Source organism: Clarias gariepinus, chromosome 7 (assembly GCF_024256425.1).
Source record: "Clarias gariepinus isolate MV-2021 ecotype Netherlands chromosome 7, CGAR_prim_01v2, whole genome shotgun sequence".
NCBI classification, from domain to species: Eukaryota; Metazoa; Chordata; class Actinopteri; order Siluriformes; family Clariidae; genus Clarias; species Clarias gariepinus.
Window position 1 is genome coordinate 30,723,249 of NC_071106.1, and position 23,762 is coordinate 30,747,010.

Sequence of the window (23,762 nt, forward strand, 5' to 3'; positions counted from 1 at the left end):
CTGGATTTCCTTTTTTCAGTATGCTGAAATGCTTATAATAACACAATGACTATTAAATAACTTGTACATTTTCTCCAAAACTGCACAAGGTAACAGCTATTGACTGATTAGAAGCTTTACTACATATGAAATCATAAGGAAATCATAGATGAGCTTGATTTTTTGTAACCAAGGAAAGATGGAAAACCTAACTTACAATTTTAAGAAAAATTGTTTATCTTCTTTTATATTTCCAGCAGGTTAAAACGGTTCACAGCGGGCAGATATGAAAAAAAAAAGTTTCATTCTGATTAAAATGTTTAGGGCATGTAAATGCATGTCTTATCACAATAGAGTCAATGTCAACAGTCAAGCTGGAATTTAGAATCAGAATGATTTCCATCTCATTCAAGAAATAATGTCCTTGTAAACAAATCTACAGTTGAGACAGAAAAAAAAAAATTTGCTTGCAACATAGACATGAGCTGTTCCGGAGTTCATGATAACATGGCAGATGGAATCACAAGTACTCTTAAAATGATGACCACAATGATTGCCTATAACACTAATAATTTCACACACAGTATAGCAGTGTAGCTTATACGAAGTAAAGTTGTCTAACATACCAGCATGAGAAATAAAAACAAAGCACCTAAAAGCTATTGCTGAGTAACTGAAATATACTAAAAGGTGAATGTTATAGCATCACACTTTATTTAAGGGGGTTGATTTTTTTTGTAAATTATGTGTAGTTATTTTACTACATCTATGCTAAGAGACATTTGCACATAGATACTAAAATGCATGTCAATAAGCACACAAAAAATTATTCTGTACAAAATAAGTTTGAACAGAATAACATCAAATTACTTGCAAGTGACAGAAGTCATAAATAACACACACACGGACACACACCCAAACCTGCTTTTCTTTTTTCCAGTAATCTGTTGTATGGATGTAGCGATCTCGCTCCCGCCAGCTTTTGTGAAAAAGTGTCGCCACCCAACTTAACATTTTTGCTAGCAAAATGCTGAGGCTTAACTTCTACGCTATTCCAATGAAGTAAGGAGTGACGAAAGGGCCAAATATTGAGAAAGGAAACACAACCGCTTGCTAAGACATGCGAGTATTGCTGTGGTTGTGATTACCCATAATCCTTTAAACCTGTCAGCAGATGGCCTTCTCCCTCCCTCCACCTCTTACTGTGGTCAAGGGCAAAACAGACCAGACATCCTGGGCCAAATCCAGGAATCAGTTAGCACTGGTTCCAGAAAACTCTTTCCAATATTATGTAGGTCCACCGCGCCCCCCCAATTTGTAGCCTCTGGATTCGGCGGATGGGGTCAGGCATCATTGCATCACTGGCCAAGGCCTCATAGAACCAATTAAATTAATTGTATTAAATGAGAATTCCACTAAGCAAAAATGCAGTTAATTAGCCTTTATATGCTTAATGTTTAAAGTAGGGTTGAAAAAAATTTAAAGGCTGGATTTTAGGGCGAGTCAAAATTCATCTACCCTCCAGCTGTAGTATTTATTTCAGGTAATTTTTTTTATTTCTACATAATCTCCTTGCTTTTTTAATATACTTTGTTTATCTGTCAACAAGCTTTCGTATTCCCTCTTTTAAAATCTTTTAGGCTAAGCTGTGAGCCAGGAAGGCACTGCTGTCTTCAATTCTTTATCCGATGTGAATATTCATACTTGTAGGGATGCTTTCAAAGGACAAAACAAATGAAAGTCCGATGGAGCAAGATCAAGACTGTAGGGACGGAGTTTGAAGAGTGTTAGTGTGCGGAGAAGTGCTTGGATAGCAGTCCTATGTGTTTAATCTAAAGTTTAGTCTTCACCTCTTTAATAAGCATTTCACTGTAAAAAGCATTGTAGATTGTTGGACCTTTTTCCTGATAATGTTCCAACTCAGAACACTGTCCAGCTGATGGTTAACCTTTAAACTTTTTTCGAGTGCCGACTGAGGATGTCTCTATTCCATACTCTGTCGTTTAGTCTCAGGCTCGTAGTGATGAATCCATGTCTTGTCACCAATGATGATTCCCTTTAAAAAACTCTTACCTTCCTTACAGTATCTTTAGAGTCCCAAATTTGTTTGCAGATATCTGAACACTTCTGTTTCTCTTCCATTAGTTGTTTTGCGACCACGTACATCCTCAGACCCTGAAAAGCACATGGCTCTTCTTTCGTGCAAATCACAACTGGGGCATCTATTTTTTCTCGCACTGCAGTTAAAAATGAACTAATGTAACACATTCACACCTGCACAGTAGTGACAGGGGAGACAGTAGCCTTGAACTAAAAGTGCTGATGAGACAGTGTGGCCAACAGGAGCTTCAATATAACCAGAGTGCTGAGAATTATGGAATCACCCTCGTACAAATGCGCTTTCTGAGTTTCCTTCTGGTACTCCAGTTTTCTCCCACGGTCCAAAGACATGCGTGGATAATTAAGATAATTGCCATTTCCAAATTGCCTGTTGTGTGCGAGTGTGCGCCCTGCGATGCATTGGGACAAGTCCAGGGTGTACCCGGCCTCATACGTACAAGATAAGCGGTATAGAGAATGTATATGAGAGAGAGAGAGAGAGATGTGGAAATGCTACTTGGACTTTACCACTGTAACACTGGTATTCTTTAAAGCTTATTCAGTTCATTTAGCTAATGTGTTTTTCCCCTATACTGTAAATAGATTAGATAATAAATGCAGAGTAGGTAAAATCCTTAAATGCAATGTTGAATCCTTAAATGCAAATTTAAAAGTCCTATTACATTATCTGTGCAAATGACACAGCAATTTTAGTCTGTAATTTTTAGAACTATTCAGTAGTATTGGGCAGAGAGCAAAGATTTGGCCATGTGTACAGCTTTCCCAGGCTCCTACACAATAAAAATATATAAATCTAAATAAAAAGAAACAAAAATGTTTTTTTTCTTTTCTTTTTCTTTTAGAACTAACTGAGCCCTACAGTGTCAAAATCACACGGGGAACATTTAGGCTTGAAACAAACCGCTGAAAATTTCAGCCTGCTGCTTACAAAACATCAAATAGGCGGTTAGGACATTAAATTACATAGTGAGCCTGGTTAGGCTTGCACTATAAGCCTTGAGAAGCAACATTTACACACCAAACAGGTCCAGGCTGTGCCAGTCAGGTACTGTATCCTTGTGGGATTTTCACTGATGGCCATTAGAGGGCTACTGCATTCCTGAGAGTTCACACGGATGTATTGAGGTTAACGTCAAAGAGTCAATTATCATAGGATGACCTGAATGCATTTAACACACTCTCTCTTGGATCAGCACCTGTGCTTTCTACTCCCTGTGTGTAGAATCAGGTTTCTCTCAGAAGAATGAAACAGTTTCGGAGTTTCAGCTGCGAAAGCTTGCTGCTCCCCAGACGAGCCATGTCGCCCAGCACAGAATATGGTGCCTCAACACCTAAAACAAGCATCTCAAGTAAAGCATGTTGTAAATTTCCACTTCCTGAAACGTGCACGCTGTCATTTTTAACAGCATTTGCACAACTCCAGCAGTTAAAGTAAGGTACACCTTCCACATAACATTAAAAATACCACAGAATCATCAGAACAGGAGCACCTGCATAAACAAAAATCTCCTCATGACGTCCATTATACAACAGTTTTGACAGAGTAATTTGACTGGACGAGAGGCATTCCACGAATGGTGATAAGACAGCTCTGGGACGTTTAACTAGATATAGTATGTATCTCAGGTATTGAGGGCTATGTAGGTTGATATGGTCCAAAGTACTGGAAAGATGACAGAGCAGCTGCCTGCTGAAACCCACTGTTAAAACCATGATGGACCCACTTTCTGTAAGAAAAGACATCTACAACATTGTCATCTTAAACAACAATTTGTCTCTGCTGTTCTTAATTGCCTCTGAACCGCCTGTGTTCTTTTAGTTATTGCTACAAGGCTTATTGGCTACTACCACAAGGGTGAATCCCAAATCCAGATAATGCCAAGTTTCATGCATGCATGTATTCCTGTATGTACTGTACAGGTGTTTTAGTGACTTAGAAATGTCAAATTGCTAATATCATAAGCAATAAAGAAAACAATACATTGCACATTTAATATGAAAACATGGTTGATATCTTCAAGTAGAGTGTATTATTATTATTATATATTATTATTATACATTTTTGCTAGGTAACAAGTTATTGAATATCTGTGAGAGGAATATTGTGCATTTGAAACATTACTGTAGATCTGATCCTTTACTGTTACTTTGCATTTTGCTTTATTTTGCTATATTGACCAACACCTTGAAGCTTGCTCAGTTTAAATATCTCATCTTTGACTTTAACAAATTAACATGGATCTCAGAGGTTCTGAGAAGTGTATTTATTAATACTTTAGTTGAAATACCCCTTAGACAATGCACTGTTATGCCTCAATCCCCCTTTAAGGCGGCACAGAGATTAGTACTGTGGCCTTTCATCTCCAGGGTTGGGGGGTTTGCTTTCCACATCAGGTCTGTGTGCGTGTTTGCTTGTTCATGGATTGGCTGTCTGTCCGTCCAGCGTTACCCTACCTTGTGCCCCAATTCTCCTGGAATAATGAATGAATGAAAATTATTATTTCACTCTCCCCTCCCCTGTTTAACACAAAAATAGAAAACAGACCCTTCCCTAAAGCATAAACTACCCCTTTAAAATGAAGCAACTTGCCAATTAATAACTTAAAATAAGGAGATAGGGTTTTTATATACCTGGTTGTTTAACCTAGTAATTACTTTTTTTTTTTGACTTTACTAAACTATACTAAAATACTTAAACTACAAATTAATATGCAAAAATACTTTTATAAAACCTGGCTGTCTTGGATGCACGGATTACTAAGTTGTCCTATTTTATTTTTATCTCTCATAAAAAAAATAAAAAAAAAGTCAGTTCATCATTTTTCTGCCTGGGAAATGAGCTGAAACAAAAACAGTGCAAGCCTTAAATTTATTAAACGACATTTGCCTGAGGAAAAATGAGAAGCTGAGAAGCTGTGCTCCAACAGGGGGCTAATTTCAAGCACAAAAAAAAACAAAAAACAAAACAGGAAACCAGCCTAATCTAATGCATACTATGGCAATATACGAATCACAATGGTAGTGATTTATTTATTTATTTTTTTAACAAAGGATATCAGTATAAATAAGTATTACAAATAGCTTTTTTAAAATTATGCACATCTGTATGCATCATATGTAAGTGGCCTATTTCCGACAGGCATTTTACATGGGGAAATGTATATTCTTAAAACACACAATTCTTTTTGAATGATGACAAATCATGTTTGTTCTGTCTGAAGGAGTATAGGGCGATTTTTATTTCTCTAATATGAAAAAGGCGACAATACATCCAGTGGAATTAAATAATCAGTTTATGGATTGGGACAAGCGACCAGAGAGCTACTACTGACAAAGAGCATTTCATTAGACCAGCCATATGAATCAATTATTTAACACACACACACACACACACACACACACACACACACACACACACACACACACACACACACACACCTCCCTGTATGGTGTGCCATAATGAAGCCAGCAGGCTGCTGCCGTCTGCAGTGTATCGCACATCAGCCTTTGTGTCTCATGCACATAAATACACACACACAGACAGATACACACACAGGATGACAAGTTTACACAAGCCAAGCCAAATAGAATGTGCTGTTCCTGATCCCAAACGAGTCGATATCGGAGGCTGTACATTTCTTAGACATAAAAGGGTCACTGCCTCTGCTATACCTAGAAGCTCACAGCATTTGAGCTAACAAATGCTCCAGGTATACCAGCTAAATGCTGCAGCATTTTAAATCTGTACTATCCATCTATACTTACCTCCCGGCTTTCTTCATCCCTCCTCTGCCATGGAGACGAGCACACACGAATGCTAACTGTACGCACACCACCACGCACTGTCACATTGCTCCACAATTTTCCCCTGCACTTCTTCTCCCTCCTTCACCCTCTCACTCTCGCTCTCTCCCCCTCTCTCTCACATACACTTGCTATTCCTTAGTAACAGAAATGGACGTAGCATCACTGTGCATGCCCCCCCTCCAAATTTTCTCCAACGCTCCCTCTATAGCTTTACTTCAGCAGATGCTTTGCTCTTCCTACCTAGCCAAGTCTTGGAATGACATGGCAAACTACTTGCAGTACAGCCTCAGATATTGAAGCAAATCAATCATCACACACACCAACAATGTAACACAGGAATGTATATATTAGGGATAAAACAAAATAGAAATAAAAATATTAAAGTGATTATATGCTTTAACGTAATACAAACATTCATACTGTATATGAATAGTAGATTTATTTTTATATATTATTATAATTTTTTTTTTTTAAAAAAGGTATGTACAGTACCAAGGACGTCTAGTTGAGACTAGAGGTGTCCATCAGGACTGCAACCTGAGACTTGCAAGTCGAAGAAAGCATTCATTTACAAATAGGTGCTGTGTGATCCTGAATGAAACACTGTCTTATGGACATTTCCCATGGCAATGTCACCCTCCTATCCGTTGAAGATATTTCAGCTCTAATTACAGACACACACACACACAAAAAAAGACAAACAAACAAAAAAAGAAAAAAAAAAAAAACAAGAGCACTTTCCCATGCTAAGCGAACTGAGCTCACACATTCTGGTTTTATATTAAAAGCCTATTCATTCTCTCAGATACGGCACCGATACACTGACCTCATTTTCTTCAGAAATGCAGCTCTCTAAAGAAGAAATACTCTCGCACACACACACAAACACTTTCCATCTCGCCTCCCCACTGCTCAGTAACTGGGTTACAAACTCAAACACCATTAAATAAAAATCTGAGCCATGATTCGCCAACTTTCCGAAGAGAGACTGGTGTAAAAAGTAACATACAAAGACATTTCTAATTATTTTGAACAGGAGTCAAATAATTTGGAACAAATAATTCACCCCTACTATTCTCCTGAGTGTGAATCGCTGCAAAATTATAACGTTTTTCCCGGGCATAAAATATGGAACCAAGCAGTGATTTTAAAAATACATAATTTTATATACAAATTGAACAGAAGAACTCCTAAAATGTACAAATCGGCCTTCACACTTCGGGATGCACTTCGTACTGAGTCACATACTGACATCAAAGCATATAGTGAAAAATAAAGTCATTTGGTTTCAAAAGGGGTGTTATTATTATTAGCTCTGCAACATCCTTTTACTTAAGGACTTCTATAAATAACAGATGATCCATAATCAGAACCATCAGGATTATCAGAACACGTAGAACCCTATACTAAATATGTACTTAAAAAAGAGATACCAAAAAGCTCAGCATGGTTTAAGGTGCATATCTGGCCATTTAAATTAGGTGTTTAACCCTAAATAATTATATTAAATATTTAATTGAACCCTCATCTGGCAGCTTTTAATTTCCCAGTGTAAAATGGAATGAGTGAAATTCACAAACCCATCATGTCTGGGCTTGCCACAATAGGCTTTTCCAAAATGCTTTTCATATATTTTTTTATGGGTCAGGTCAGTGCTGTGTGTGAGTGAGTGAGTGAGTGAGTTAGTGACAGCGAGAGAGAGGTGTTTATAGAAATAGATCAGTACTGAAATAACACATGATTAATGACAAGCGCATCAAACACTTTACCTGAAGAAACCAGATGATCCCCTCATTGTTTAAAGCTTGTTACAGCACTGTTTACTCTCTCTCTCTCTCTCTCTCTCTCTCTCTCTCTCTCTCTCACACATACAACCGATTTTGCACACCTCTGAAAACCTAACCATATTGTATAGTGGAACACGGGACACCAGGACCAAAAAGAGAAGTCCCCTCCTTCTCTAAAGTGTGCATTAATAAGCAAGTCTTTAATGTTTTTCTGGAACATGCTCTGCTTTTCCTTTAACATTCCTTAATTACAGATCACAAGCTTCTTTTGCGAGAACCATGTAATACCCAAGACCTCCTTTTTTCTCTTTGGACAAATTATTTGATTAAACAGCCTGGTATTACAATGACAGCCTGTGTTCACAATGACAATTCTTGAATTCCTTCATAGCCCCTTCCCTGGGACTTACAGGTACAGAGGCCACACCTCCTTCTTTGGAACAGACAGGTGGAGAGACCAAGCTCCATTTACTGGGACTGACAGGCAGAAAATCCATACCCCTATGGGACTTACAGGCAGTAAGTCTTCACTTCACTGGTTCTGCTAAGACGACTTCTTTTCAAAGCCAAGACTGCACTGTTTCACGCTAAAGCAAATGACATTGTATTGGACTAAAACTGAGCTTATTTCTATCCTTACAAAAAAACCTCTTAAACACCCATGGACAGATGCTTACCTGGATCTTTAATGAAAGCATATAAAATCAGCATCATGAAACCCTGAAAAGCACTGTTTGACCCATCACTATTATAGGAAAGCTAAAAAATTATTGTTTTTTCAATTATTTGTTCATATACATCAATACTACTCTCTCTGTGTGCACACGTACTCCAGTCTCTTACCTGGGCTCTCTTGTTGCACTCAAGTACCTCCAGCTGGGTGGTGGAACATGACCTGCATCGGCCCTGGGTTCCACCCCTGACAGGATTTCCCACTTTCCTGCGCCGCGTATAGCGTGAATTTTTGCCAGTTTTCTCGCTGTGCTCTGCTGTCTTGGCTTCATGAAGCTCCACAGTGTTCTGTCTTTTCAGCAGGCTGTGGATGGACAGCAGTAGCAGCGTGCACAGCACAAACATACTCTCAGCTGCTAGCACAAAAGCGTGTTTAGGTTTTCTGTAACACCCAGTTGCAAATTGAATCCTCTGGGGGACATTCAACACGCTCCTGCTCCACAGGGAGTCTGTAATGGTATCTTCTGGTGCGTGTTACAGCTGTCTGTGATATTAAATGTTGTGTTGGCGACCTCGGTGTTTAGTCAGAAAGCCTGAAGTGAAACATGAGCAACACCTTACAGCTACAGAGATCAATGTCTAATGAATTTCATTTCAAGCCAAAGTTCACTTCTGCAATATCTTAACAGTAGATCAGCTGCCTCCTACTGTAAATCCATTTTCAAGGTTTTAACAACCACACAGGCTGCAAGCTCCCATTAGGATGAAGCTGCTCTTAGTGCTCATTAAAATTCCAAATAATCCACTATCTTCATGTCCGTAATGTGAATGCCTCACGCAGGGTGCATGCACTCCTTTTATAGCTTGTTACTTACCTTCAATAACAGAAGCTGGTCATGCCCTACTCACCTGGACACACTTCGACACACCCCTGATAATACCATGAGCTCTTCTACGGAAAAAATGATGCAGTGTTTGAGCTTGATACAAAGTCCTTTGCATCCACCCGACGAACACGCTGCCAGGTCACGTAGCTGAGTTAATCTTTTCTATATTGGAATTACTGCTACAAAACAATCCCATAAAGTCATGACCCTGACACTTAGAACCTCAGGATTATAGACTATTAGATTATTTAAACTTCCTGTGTGGAAGAATGGGACACAGTTGCTCATCCAGTCCCACAGAGAAAACTTTTGCCCTACTCTCTAAAAAGCATGATGAACTTTTTTTTAATAAGAAATAGAAGAATGTACCAAACTCTAGCCAATATGTTTTTCCTTTTGAGCGAGCGGGTGACAACCATATTTAGACATAGACAAAGATGATGTAAACATGGGGGAAGAAAAAGAGAAATTTAGAGACAAAAACATATATGGTTAGGGAGAGAAAAATAATCAGAGGTACTGTAGCAATAAAGAAAAAGATATAGAGAAAAAACAGAGGAAGACAGACAGGTATAGATGTTTACATACACTCAATGTCTTTTAATTGTTTTAAGTGGCATAATGATTATACAATATGCTCATTCAATAGAAGAGTACGGCACACAAGTTTTCCTTTTCTGGGTTTTCTAAAATTAACACAAGTAAAATTACACATACATGGCCAAAATTATAATACTGTACAGCACATTTAATATTTGGTTGCATGTCCCTTACCAAGCTCCACCTTTAGCAGATTCTTTTGGTAAGGTTTTGGAAGAATGCATGTTAGACATTCAACCATTTTTTGGCAGAATCAGTAGTCTTCAATTACATTTGCTGGTTTCCTCGCATGGACCTGACTTAAGCACAATCCCCAAACTTTTTTGTTTGACAGGGCTGGTCCTCCAAAAGCTTACAAATAGCTTGTTTTTATCTTTTTTACAAACCGCTTTGATGTGTCTTTGGGGTCAATGTAATAGTCAGATGTAAAACTAGCTTGATCATAGACCGTAATGCTGGAGTTCCAGCTGCTTTTGTATCATGCTGGGACCATGCATGATGGTTTCTTGGACATTTCAAACTGATTTCCTCCAGTTTTTGAGGCTGGACAGCTCCAGGAATATATGTTTCTTGTGGATATTAGTTGTAGACCACATCAGTTCTCCCTTTTAAAATTCCTTCCCTTTTGACATCCCGGGTTTTGGGGATAAAATTTCGTTTTCACCAAGCACAAAAAAAACTTGGGATAAACCTATACCTTGCAACGATTCATTGCAAATTTCCTGCAATGTAATTATAGTGGACCTAATAAATGTATTTAGTGAACATACTGTATATACACCAGGCATCGGTGTACGAGTAGAGCATCCTTAAATTGGTTGAGGGCTTTAGAGAGAAGGTCTAAATATAGCATGGCCTATATTACCAGTACTGTGGCAATCACTGCAGTGCCACCTGATGGGTGCTGACAGTCTCATTTAAAAAAAAAGAATTCTGATGGCCTCATTTGTACTGTAGTTGCACATTTAACAGATGTGTTAAATGTTTAAACATTTTACTATTTTCCCCTGTTCTAATGTGCATAGGTTGATGAAAAAAAATATCAATGAATTAAAAATCTGTGTGACATACTGTACATTAGTGTTATATAATTTCTTCCTTTATTTACACAAAACCTGAATTTAAGATTCGAGAAAGATCTTTATTAACCCCAAAGGAAAATCCCCTAATTGTTTAATTAACTGAATTCTTTCATCCATTATTTACAGTTCAAAATGGTTGCTTCAATCCTCAGAGTCAACATGTCACTCCAAAGTCTGTACAAAACACAGATGGAGAGAGTGTGCCAAATAATCTTAATCCTTGACGACCATAAAAATATTCTATTTATCTTAATTGATTTATAGTATAAAATGTATTGTTGGCTCTAGCGTACTTCTTTGTAGCTTTCGATCTGATCTCAGAGACTCTGTGTAACAGCTAGAATTAATCCGTTAGATTTAATTAACTAATATGTTAAGCTTCTGATTGGCTGGTATTGTCCCTCTTCTAGTCTCTGGGTGGAATTGAGTAAGCACAGGGGTGTGATATTGAGCATGAGTAAGAACTAGAGCGAGCAAACATAAAATATGAGCGCAGGGCACAGGTTTACACTCTGATTAATGGCATCAAAATATCCAGGTTCTACTAAAACTCCACCAAGTAAACCGAGTAGTCTGTTTAGGGCTGCCTGCCTGTTACATGTACATAGACAGCAGTGGTGCCTGCTCTAAGACTACAAGGAAAGCTCCGCTTCCTCTACTGTGTCAGAAAATAAATGCTCATATTTCGTCGTATTTATATTGGTTTTAATAAAAGTGCGCTAGAACACGTTCAACTTCATGACTAGCTCGTTCAGAATCAGGTATCTATTGTAGATTGTTTGACACGATTTTCTTGTCATACATTTCCGTGCAGCACACACTCCTTATTTCAGCATTGTTAAGTTAGTTCGTTCATATAATTAAAGTAGCTCGTGGAAGGGGAAACTAGCCAGCTAGCAAGCTGTGCATAATGGCAGATGCAGATGGTGCTAATATTGTTGACCTGCTTTTGGCAAAACCATTTAGTAGTCTTCCTTTTGAGGAGAGAATCAGAATTAAACAGCAGGGCAGACCAATGCCCAAGATTGATCTGGTGCAAAAATCTGGAAAAAATAACAGGTCTTTTTAGCTCTCCTGGTATGACAAGGTAAACTGACTGACTGGAAGTGCTGTGACCAAGAAAATGTACTGTTGGCCATGCCTCTTGAAGAAACCTTCTCAGGGAATGGGATGTGTTTTGTCAAATGTGGGTTTTGGGGATCTGGGTAACTTTGACAGGGCATACAAAAGGCATGAAAAGTGCAAAGAACATAATGAATTTTATGATGAAGGCCTAATATGAGCTTCCCTTGTTTTAAAAGCTAGCAGCAGCCACTGATATACAACGGATAAATAAGCAAGAGGAATAAGAGAAGTGATTGTGTTGTATGTCTAATTCATTCGTTAATCTCTGGTCTGATTGTTGAGTTAATAGTTTTGTTTAAAACTGTGTGAATGTGACAAATGAGTGCTGCTCCCTGAGAATCTGGGATCGTCGTCAAGTACATAAATGAATGTAGATGATCTGAATGCAGCATGAATAAGAATGCAGGGAAATACATACAATCCCATTTAAAAATAAGATCGCATGTATGTATATATAAATCACGATTGTGATGTTTTTTCGATTAATCCTGCAGACCTAGGGGAAATCTCGCCAACCCAGCTGTAAGCTAATGTTAGCTTAGCTATCCTTACTAGGAATGCTATATTCCCTAATAACTTATTTAAAATTTCAGCTCTCTGTGATTCCTTTCCTGAACATCAGATTGAGTCAGCCTGGTTACTATTTATTGCCCTTCTGCAATCTTTTTTGCTTCCGCATAAAGAGCTCAGACACAAAACTGATCTCAGTTGTTCTAAAACACTTTCAGTGAATTGACAGCTCAGAAACGTGATCGCGTTTCACTAGTGCTTCATGTGCACAATGTTTAGCACAAAAACAAGATTTTACACATTTAAAATCATTTAAAAATGTTTAAAAAATATGTGGTGGCCAACGTTGATACTGTGGAGGGCCAGAAAGAAATGAATAAAAATCAGTACATGAGAAACATCGTATTTTTTCCGGTAGGATTGTTTAAATAAAACTTAAACTGAGGAGGAAACGTGTCCCTGGTTATTATTAATTATTAATGAATAATTGATTATTAACTGTTAATGTGTGTGACTATCAGTTTACAAAAATGTGCGGAATCTGCAAAAATAAAAGCTACAGCTATAAATAACACATTGATTTACTACATAGCAAATTTCAATGAAGATTATTTAAAAATCTGCTGCTATATTTTTATTCATTTGCTACACATCAGTAGAATCACTAAAAATCCAGCTGATAATGTTTTAATGAAAAATATGCCATCCTGCTTACTCTTTAAATCAGAAATGGTCAAAATGTTTTAAATGTATTAATTAAATTAAGTTCAATTTATAATTAATTACATAATATATGCCATAATACTTTAAAATTAAAAAAAAAAAAAAACACCCCTACATTTTCCTAAATTACCCAAAAATAGTTTGGACAAAACATTTGATAATGATATTAGTTTATACTGCATTTTGTGTTTTAACAGCTTGACGCATTAACCTCTATTTCACCTTCTGTTATTATATATTAAATGTCTCTGCACAACCTCAACTGTTTCCATCAGGGTGTACACCCTGCTTTATCGATTGTTATTGAGTTCATATCCGAAACTAGTTATAGTTCGTTCACCTGGATACACACAAACCCGCCCCTGATAAAACTGTAAGTGCTTCTTTGTAAAAATGATAAACAGTGCTTAAGTCCACAGTTATTCATGTCCACCCAACCGACACTCCTTTACAGAAACCTGCCATGTCATGTAGCTGAGTTACAGTTTTCTTTGTACAGAAATTGTTTACATTCTTGCAGCTTGACAATTTCATTGAGTGATAATGCTGGTATCCGGGGCCTAAGCACCATTAAATGTTTATAGTATTTCCCCCTAATGCACTCAACTGAACTTGCAAACTTTTGGGGTCAGGGTTTTTTATCCTACTCATTTATCTTACATCCCTCATTTTATGCCCATCAATCACAGTTATAGAGTCAGAAGGCACACTCTGTAAAATGGAGAAATATACCCACATTTTAGCCAATAGGGTTTTACCCTAAATTGCACCGTTTTCTTTCTGTGCCGTGAAGAAATAATTTATCAGTGTTACCACATGGAATTTAAATGTACTTCATTTAGACTAAGAATTTTTGATCAATCATTAATTTATCCAACTAAAAATGCATCAACCAATATTGTTTTACATAATATTTCTCTGGAGCTCAAGTATCTATTAACCTGCATGCCACAAAAGTGTAGTAGTTTAGGGGATGTAAAATATTGGACATTATGTTTTTTAGTGATCTTGTTAAGAATGAAGAGACAAAATCTGACAAAAAACTGTTTCCTACTCTATTTGGGGCTCATTGATTTTTCCCTACTGTATGTACTGTACAATGATTGATTTACTACCAACAGTTAAATACATTTTGTTATTAAATCATTAATGATTGGTTATTGATGTGTTTAATTAGAATAAAAAGCTGTAACACAGACATTAATTAAACAAAACAAAAAAAGGTTTACTTTACTTCTTGCTCAAGCATTACCCACAATAATTTGAAGAACCACCTATAATTATTACTGCATGTTTTCTAACATGTGTCTCCATCACTTGTCCACAGATATTTTGGGGTCCTTTGGAAGAAAACTGAACAGATATTTAACAGTTTAATGTAAGTTGTGTATATGGTACTGAGAGACTTATTAAAATTTATCCTTTTATACATTTGTTGTACCAGAGCAATAAAAATGCATCCTCATTCTAGTTTCAGCTAGTTTACGTACTCTAGAATATATCCATTGCTTTAGATTATTTATCTTCTGAAAAAAGGTCACAGTTCCAGTCTAGGCTGCTTTAACCCAAATCATAAAGACATTGTTTATCCACTCCATACAAACCACACATGGGAAAAATAATTAATTGCTGCAATAATAAACCTTTCATCATGCGTATATCTTACTAAAACTAAATACATAGCAATATACTTATAGTAGACCTTATCTTATGGCCGAGTGCCAATATTCGTTTTAAAGGCAGATTCTTTTGTATTACGATCAAGGTAAAAGTTGATAATTAAACTTTATATGCCCAAAGGAAGTCAACATCAGAATATGTATTAGTCTTGTTGTTTTATTCAAGCAGCAAGTTATATAATGTTGAAACAACCCGCAGTGTCTGCTTTTCTGTTTAGAGTGCCACCCGAACGAGGTTCAGAGTTCACTGCAGTGTTCTACCAGCCCTTTGCTTATAATGTTCACAAACAGTTAACAACCCATGTCAGTTCTCAGTGGAGACTCTAGATCTCTATTTAAATGTCCCTATTTGAACTTCACATCAGTAATGACTCAATATTATCAGATACTGCAGAAGTAAGGAATATACTGTATGACAAATTGGAAAAAGGGGGGAGGGGTTATTTTAAGAGAAGTTAATGCATCAAGACAGTGACAGGAACACAAACACATAAAAGAGAGATGCGTTCAATCATTAGAAGTAAGTGTGGGTGGGGGGACAGAAATCCAGGCAGATGGACAGAGGATGGGAGAAACAGGAAAAGAGAAATTCTGAGAAAGATAGAAGCAGACACAGCAAGAGAGAAACAGAAACACATGGGGGATGATAAAAAGCCAATGGACAGAGACGGAGGGAGGGAGGGGGGGCAAGCAAAATGAGACAGACACAAATGCCATACAGACACAGTGAAACAATGAGACTAGATGCATATAAAAAAAGTGAAAAAATAGAAGGAAGGAGTGATGGAGACAAAGATCAAGATAAATCTCTCTTGGTCAAGAGCCAACAGTCCAATTGGCATGGCTGTCCTTACATGCCCAGTGCGTTTTATTTTAGGGGATAATTACACATCACGTTAGACGGGTGGGCACCATAATCACAGGGCACATTTTAAATAGGGCATGTGTGTGCGCTCATGTGCATGTCCGCATGTGTGAGTGTGTGTTTGCCATGGTGAATAAATGGAGAACATCCTGAGTGAACACCACAATCTTTTTTTGTGACTCAGAGTCTCCAGCACAGCGTCCAGGCACGAGGGCGCACACAGACACATACACAAAGGGAAGTAGCCATGCTGTTGTGTTGTGGCCCCACAGATGCTTTCCACATGTGCTATTTTTACAGGACGCCTCGCTGCAACTGCAGGCAACTTCAGAAAAAAAAATTAAAACCAGTGTCAGAAAAATACATTCTAGAGCTTACTACAAACAGCGTAGGACCGTCTTTAATCATTTTACAGGAGGTCAGGATCTATTTACATGGACACACAATTTATAAAATGATCCATGTAATCGTGTCATTGCAGTTAGAAAGTCTTACACAGAAGAAAAATTTCGACCTGATCTACATACCTGGAACCTCTCTTCCATGAGGACATAAACAGGGATGGCTAGTTGCATATTTTGTTTGTCTGGAAAAATAATTAAAGCCTTAGCAATAGCTGACATAATGCTAAGAGTTCATGTATTACCACACTGACTCCAAAATCGATTTTTTTTATATATTAATTTTATTCATGTTTGCATTTGAAGTGGTAAAATGTTGCCATTCCTCTATAATTCTCTAGCTGTTCTATTCCACACACTGGCAGAAATTAGAATAGAGTGAATTATGTGCCAAGTTTGTTTAGGATAATTTAAAAAAATCTATGCGCGCACACACAGAGACCTCTCCTACTTTCTTCTTCACAGACACACACATTTTCTCTTTGCCCTACACAGAAACACTGCTCTGTCGCGATTCTTTTCAAAGATAAGTGCAAGTTGATTTGTTTTATTTTTACTTTACAGCAGTGATGCCATTATTGTGTCGCTTAATCGAGTGAAATTAAAGAGATTTCTTATTTATTTTTCTGATAAAACAGTGTTTCTGTTGTGGGTGCGCGTGTGTGAAAAGTGTGGAGGAAGGGTAACTGTGTAAGATGAGAAGGGGGGCAGGGGAGGTGCTCCTTACTTTAGCCACACACATGCACACAAACGAGCACACAAACGAGCACACAAAAAGCGCACACAAATCTGTCAGGATTTATTTTTACTTTTTTTTAAAAGGTAAAGTGCAGGTTAATTTGTTTTATTTCTACTTTATATTTTGTGTTAAGTATTTTTATGTATTTTTTTTGTGCTGGGGAACGAATAATTTAAGTTTTGATTTAGTTTACGAATATTTTTTTAAATACGAACCTGCTTCCGGGACGAAATTATGCTCGTAATCCAAGGTTCCATAGTACTCACTTATGAATAAATGTAAGTATCAGCCTTCAAATGTTTCAATCATGATTAAGGAGTGTGACAGTGCTATTTGTACAAGTCAGGAAAATATGTTTCCATAAATATATTTAACATATGTTACCACATATAGATATAGGAAAAAAGACACACAAAGATGGATAGATAGACGATATAAAGTCAAATGGATAGATAGACAGAAACACAGAGATAAGAAATAAGAGATGTACAGAACAAAAAAAGACAATGACAGAAAGATTGATATAGATATTGCTGTAGAATAAGAGAGGCACCAGAGAAGGGAGTTAAACCAAAAAAGATGGAAATGGAACCTGAGATAGACAGAGATAAAAACAGCATTGGACAGAGACAGACATAAGAAGATGATGATACTATTATTTGTAATCTACCTTACAAAACAGTGAATTTCTTTGTTCAAAGCTGGTGTCAGAGCATGTGGTCAGCCATGACACAGAATCCCTGGAGAAAAAAAAAAGGTTATAGGCCTTGCTTAAGGGCCCAAGAGAATCAGCTTGTTGGTGCTGTGACCTGAACCCCCATTACTTCAATCAGTAACCCACAGTCACCACAAACATCAACAAAGAGAGACAGACAGAGAGACATATACTGAAAGACAGACACACAGAGATATTTAGGAATACTTAGAAAAAGGGAAAGACAGACTGAAAGAGACATTGAGACAGACTAGAGCTAGACAGAGAGAGAGAGAGAGAGAGAGAGAGAGAGAGAGAGAGAGAGAGAGAAAGATTGACAGACCTTAAAGAGAAAAACAAAAAAACTTGCAGACTGATACAGAGAGACGGACAGCTAGACTGAGATAAACAGAAAGACAATGAAATTAATATTAGAGAGAGAGAGATAACTACTGTATATGGATAACTGTGATAGGCTTGGCATTAAGACTGCTTAACCAAGTAGCACATTACAATTATTCTGTTACACACTAAAATTTAAACAGATCCTTCAATTTATACCCATATACCATGCACCCCTATTTAAGAATTTTTTTTTTTCATTTTTGTAAAATGTGTTGTTTATTACCAATCTAAAGTATTTTAAAGCTCAACATCAAATAGTGATAATCTGAGTTTCTGTTGTTTCTGGAATAGACCGAGCGGCCAGATGTAAAGTGGCACAAAAAGAAGAGAAGAGTGCCATCTGCTGGTATCATGCAGCTGGCACCAAGCACTGTCCTCTATTGAGTGCTTTACATCACTTCTGAAAATCTTTTTATAGTAATCTTTTAAAAAAAAATTGTGAGTTCATATGGGGCCCAATCCAAACAACTGCCTTTCAGATTTAACAGAAACAGAAACAAAACCCAGAAGACAACATGGCTTAAGTCCTTGTGTAATGTTTAAATAAGATCTCCAAAGTCAAACAATTTTTATTTGCTGTAAGAAAAAAAAATACTGGGAAATCATAACCTACTTTCTCTCTGTGTAAATTCCTACAGCTTTCACAATTTATCATATTTTAACAAAGGGCATGATCTTAAGTGTTTCATATTGGTGCTTTGTCATGCCTGGCATGACCCCTTGAACTTCCACATTTTGTCACATTGCAACCACAAACATAAATATTTTTTCTGCAGATATCAGGTAATAAAGCGCATTAACCGTGAAGTAAAAGGAAAATGATAAATGCTTTTTAAAAAAAAGTAAAATACAGTTGAAAGAACTGCCTACAAAAGTCACCCAATTAGTAAACAGAGTCCACCTGTGTGTAATTTATTCTTTGTATAAAATTCAGCAGTTCTGTAAAGTCCTCAGAGGTTTGTTATAAAACATTAGTGAACAAACAGCAACATGAAGCCCAAGGAACACACCAGACAGACCAGGGATAAGGTTGCGGGGAAGCTTAAAGCAGGTTTAGGTTACTAAACAATATCCTATGCTTTGAACATCTCACAGAGCACTGTTCAGAACATCAACCAAAAATGAAAAAAGTATGGCACGACTGCAAACCTACTAAGACATGACCTTCCATCAAGCAGAGAAGCAGCCAAGAAGCCCATCATGGTAACTCTGAAAGGGCTGCAAAGCTGGTAGAGGCCAAAAGACTTGCAGCTGTAACAGAGAATGGTAGTTCTACAAAAATACTGACTGAATTTTTGAAAATTAAAAAAAAAAAAAAATTATGTACCACTTTGTGTTGATCTATCACATAAAATTCCAATACAATGCATTAAGGTTTGTGGTTGTAACATGCCAAAATTTAGAAAAGTTCAAGGGATATAAATACTTTTGCATGGCTCTGTAATTGCCCAATGTGGACCCGATACGTTATTATCATGATATGTACTGTAGATGCCGATTCAATTTGTATTTTATTTTATAAATAATCTAACCATTATTATTATTATTATTTTGTTAAAATTTTGTTACAATTCTAAAGCAAACAATTTACTTCTACCATAGGATGATGTTCTGCCTGCCAATGTATGAATAGTTTAGGATTATAAATGAACTGCACCATTTTACCAATTTAAATGCAAACATATAAACATAAAAATGTATTTTAAAATAAGTTTTTGAGTCAGTGTAGCGACACATGAATTGTCCAATGAAAAAACTGCGATACGTCGTTACATGGATTTTGTCTCTCTCTCTCTCTTTTTTTGTCAGTGTAGTCACATACATATAGATTTTGCTTTAAATAAAAAAAGATGATTTTCCTACAACGCCTCTATGTTTTTTATACCACACCTTCTTAAATTATTATTTTCTATAATAATTTTTGTCTACTTACAGCATCTTTTTATTTTGCAGAGAATCTACTAAGACCTTCCTCCATTTTTTAACATATTTTTTTAGATTGCTCAGAGCACCTAGAATGAACATGTATCAGAATGAGCACTTTAATATAAACCTGTGATTTGTCTTGCAGACAGGACTACATTCAGAACCCTATTATGGTGAAAAAATGTAGCTGTGCTATCTTTTTGTATTGTTCAAACCTTTTTAATTAAAAAAAAATCTAAATAGCATCTCTCGTCACATCTTGGAATTTTCTAGTTTCAGTGCCTTTTTCTGAAAAGTTATGCAACTCTTATTGCTCCCGAAACTAGTTCCTGCGTATTCACTCATTTTACAGAGCAGACCAGAATAGCAGGATGAACCGCCACCCTAAACAACAGCCACCTCAATGTTTATTTCTCACAGTAAACCTCCTGAGGACACTTCACCTTGCTCTCGGCTCTGACTCATGCATGAGCAAAGGATTTACAGACAGCACTGATCTAGGTCCTGTAATCACCTATTTAACCTCCTAAAAGGTGTCTTAATAGGCTGGGAATAGGAAAAACATAAGTAGCATAGGATAGATACTAAAAATTGTTAACTTTCCCTAGGACAAGGCTGGGTAGCGGTGCTTTGCAGCCTAAAAGGGAAGACAGGAGTGGTTTAAGACACAATGTTCCATATACATTTATGTCTAACGGCCCTAGGCTTGTTTTTAAAGCCCTCTACACTCTCAGCTCTAAAGTCGCTCTCTTTTTCTTCTTTGATTATTATGTTTTTTCTTTTTTTTTTGTAAAAAAGCAACATCATGTGCTGTAAACAGTTTACAGTTACAGCTAACAATATGGAACATCTGCAAAACAACCAAGATCCTGTAATCACATATGCTGTACATATAAACAGTCATACCCACATAACGGACATACCCCCACCAGCCTCTTTTAACTTTCTTGAAGAGAATAATGATAAAACAAAAAGCAGTACATCCACCTACATAACCAAAGACTTTGTCTGTCCTGAACTTTGCTTGCAGCCAAGAACTCCTAGAAACAGGTTTAACTCAAAACTCTGTGCCAATGAACTCCATTTTTTTCAATTTAAATGTCTTCTTACAGAAGGTTTCATCTAAAGTATCTACAGTATATTTTATTTGCTGTTCAATAAAAAAAATCTGACCAATCAGATTCAAGAATTCAACCAGTGACATGGTATAAAACAAGGGACAGTTTGGACATTTTTTACCATCAAATGTAGATGACTTTAAGATGTCTCTGACATTTGGTTCTTTACTTTAGCACTGGAACTACTGGTTACCAAGCCCATAATTACAAACATACAGTTGTAATCAAAAGTTTGTTTACTCATCCCCAACTTACTTATTTTGGAGATATACCTGGGCTATCTTATATGCACAGGCTGTTTAAGATCATTTTGAAGTTTTGATTAGCTTTTTCTCCCAGCGTATAAAGTTCTATCTGAAAGTTTTCTTGGTCTTCCAGATCCTGCCTTAGCTCTACTATTACTTAAAAGACATTTTCGACACTGGAAATTGTGAGCTCGAAACACTTTTTATAGCCTTCCCCTGCTTTGTAGGCCTCAATTAAATTTCTTTTTTTGGCCCTCAGTCAGCTGGTTAAGCTGGGAATATACTACACAACTTTACTTTTCTAAAAGATTTTGAAAAGACTGGTAGTAAAAACTGACTGACTGGCCTCTTTAAAAAAAATTTATGACTATTCAAAAACAGTGGCTCATACACTTAACAACTCTGCCTGATGAGGCATCATAGACTCCAGAACTTGTCACAACACATGAGGCCAACTTAATGCACCAAAAGTAAACTCTTAAGATAAAGAAGAAACAGAAGAAGAAAAATAACCAAACATGGATGCAAGACAGACAGTTTTAATATGTGCCAGCATCTATGCAGAGGAGGGGGGAAAAAAACAAAACAAAAACAAGAAAACTGCCTCCACTATGTTCAATGGCTATAGACAGTATGTACTCTCCAATCGTGACCAGCATACGCTATGCGACAGCGTTCAGAGTCCGCTATGAAAAATTAAATGTGTCCTTCTAATGTCGGGATTAATTTGTTCTCAGTCTGTCTGTTGTGTAGTGCATTCCCAGCTGCTGATTCATGGCCTAACAAGCTAATTAACGTCTGAGACTTTAAAACTTACATACATACATACATATATATATATATATATATATACACTGTGTTGGTTCTATAAACTATAAGACAGACACAAACCACAAAACAATTCTTACTGAGCACAGAAGCAAGGATTTGGGGTTACCTTTGGAAGCTGCACAGAAGCAAACGATTGGGGCGGAGCTTCTGAAGGAGCGCAGAAGCAAGATTCTGGGTCGGAGCACTCAAGTTTATGAACCTGTACTAAAGCAAGGATCTGGGGCGCAGCTTCTGAAGGAGCACTGAAGGTCGGATCTGGGGCGGAGCTTCTGAAGGAGCACTGAAGACACATCATGTGTAATTTTGTAAATACCTTACACACGCCTATTAAACTCACTCATTACCTGAGTTTAGGTGTCCACAGAGAAGAAAAATATGTCATGCCAGACACTATGATTTTGCTTCAACATGATACTTACTTAAAGACTGAAAGGATTACTCCGTGTATGACTAAGCGTTGTTTGTGTGTGTGTATGTAATAGTACTGTATCTTAATCATCATATTTTTTTTCATTATCATTATTATTATTATTATTAGCAGTAGTAGTAGTAATAGTAGGAGTAGTTTCAGTCGTGTCACCCCTGCTCTAAACCACCGGCATATTTTATTTGTTTGTTTTACAAAGCAAACTTGTGGCACATGGACTTGACTAGTTTATTACATAATATTTATTAAGTGCATTACTGTATATTATGTTTAATAATATTTATTAACTGAATTGTATTATTTATTTATGCACTTAATACATATTTATATTAAGTGCATTAAAATATTTATTAAGTGCACTATATGAACTTGAAGCGAACAACGGCCCTTACACCCTATGAAGTGCACGCGTCCTGCCATTTGGGACACCACCACCTTAAATAAGCTGCACCAGACTTTTCAACGTCATCTCAACTTTTTCTCCCTTAACCGGTCAAACGTTATTTCTAAAAGAAGTGAAAAAGTCTACTTCTGAATATTTGTCCGTAATCATACCAAACACAAGTACACACAAGATATACAGAAACCCAAAACGGAAAATTTAAACATGTCCTAGAATATTTCTCCCTATTTCCAACACACAGTCCAAGTATGGAAAGGAAACAAACTTACGGTTTGACGCCGACACGCCAAAACTTTTCCTCCGCCTCCTACTCGGGACTATTTTCCGTCTTTTCGTCCGTACCGCACAATATGTTTCAGCTTTATAAATCGTATCACGTAGACGTCGCCCGAGTTTGGTGAAATATGAATGAGAAAACGGTTAAGCCTAGCCGAAAAGTCAAGCGGGAACGCGCGCTGCCTGGAAAAATGACGACGAGGGCGCGCACAGCTGACCGCGCGCTCTCACGAGCTGTGACGTAAGATGCGTTCCAATCTGTGAACAGTTACTCAAACTCACATACTTATTCTAGAGACATCGGAAGTACCCCTACAGGGGAATAAATCATCATTTTATGGTACTTTTATAAATAACTACTCAAACTTATAATGTTACACATCCACGTTTTATATCCACATACTCGATACATGTTTAATATTTACACAAATTTCTACATAAGTAAAACTATTTACTAAGA

The 23,762-nt window shown here is 37.0% G+C and overlaps 1 protein-coding gene across 8 annotated transcripts in view; it reads right to left on the reverse strand.

The window, feature by feature from the left end:
* kifc3 (kinesin family member C3) overlaps nucleotides 1–23,490 on the reverse strand; it is a 50,103-nt gene extending 26,613 nt beyond the window's left edge. For 4 of the 8 annotated variants that reach the window (XM_053500207.1, XM_053500208.1, XM_053500206.1 and 1 more), the window contains exon 1: nucleotides 8,538–9,176. In XM_053500207.1, coding sequence (XP_053356182.1) covers nucleotides 8,538–8,771 — 234 coding nt within the window. In that variant the 5' untranslated portion in view covers nucleotides 8,772–9,176. Of the gene's footprint in view, nucleotides 1–894; nucleotides 1,018–5,865; nucleotides 5,951–8,537; nucleotides 9,177–23,295 lie in introns of those variants that run through there. The other 4 variants (XM_053500212.1, XM_053500213.1, XM_053500211.1 and 1 more) reach the window with 4 other exon arrangements.
* Between the last annotated feature and the right edge of the window lie 272 nt (nucleotides 23,491–23,762).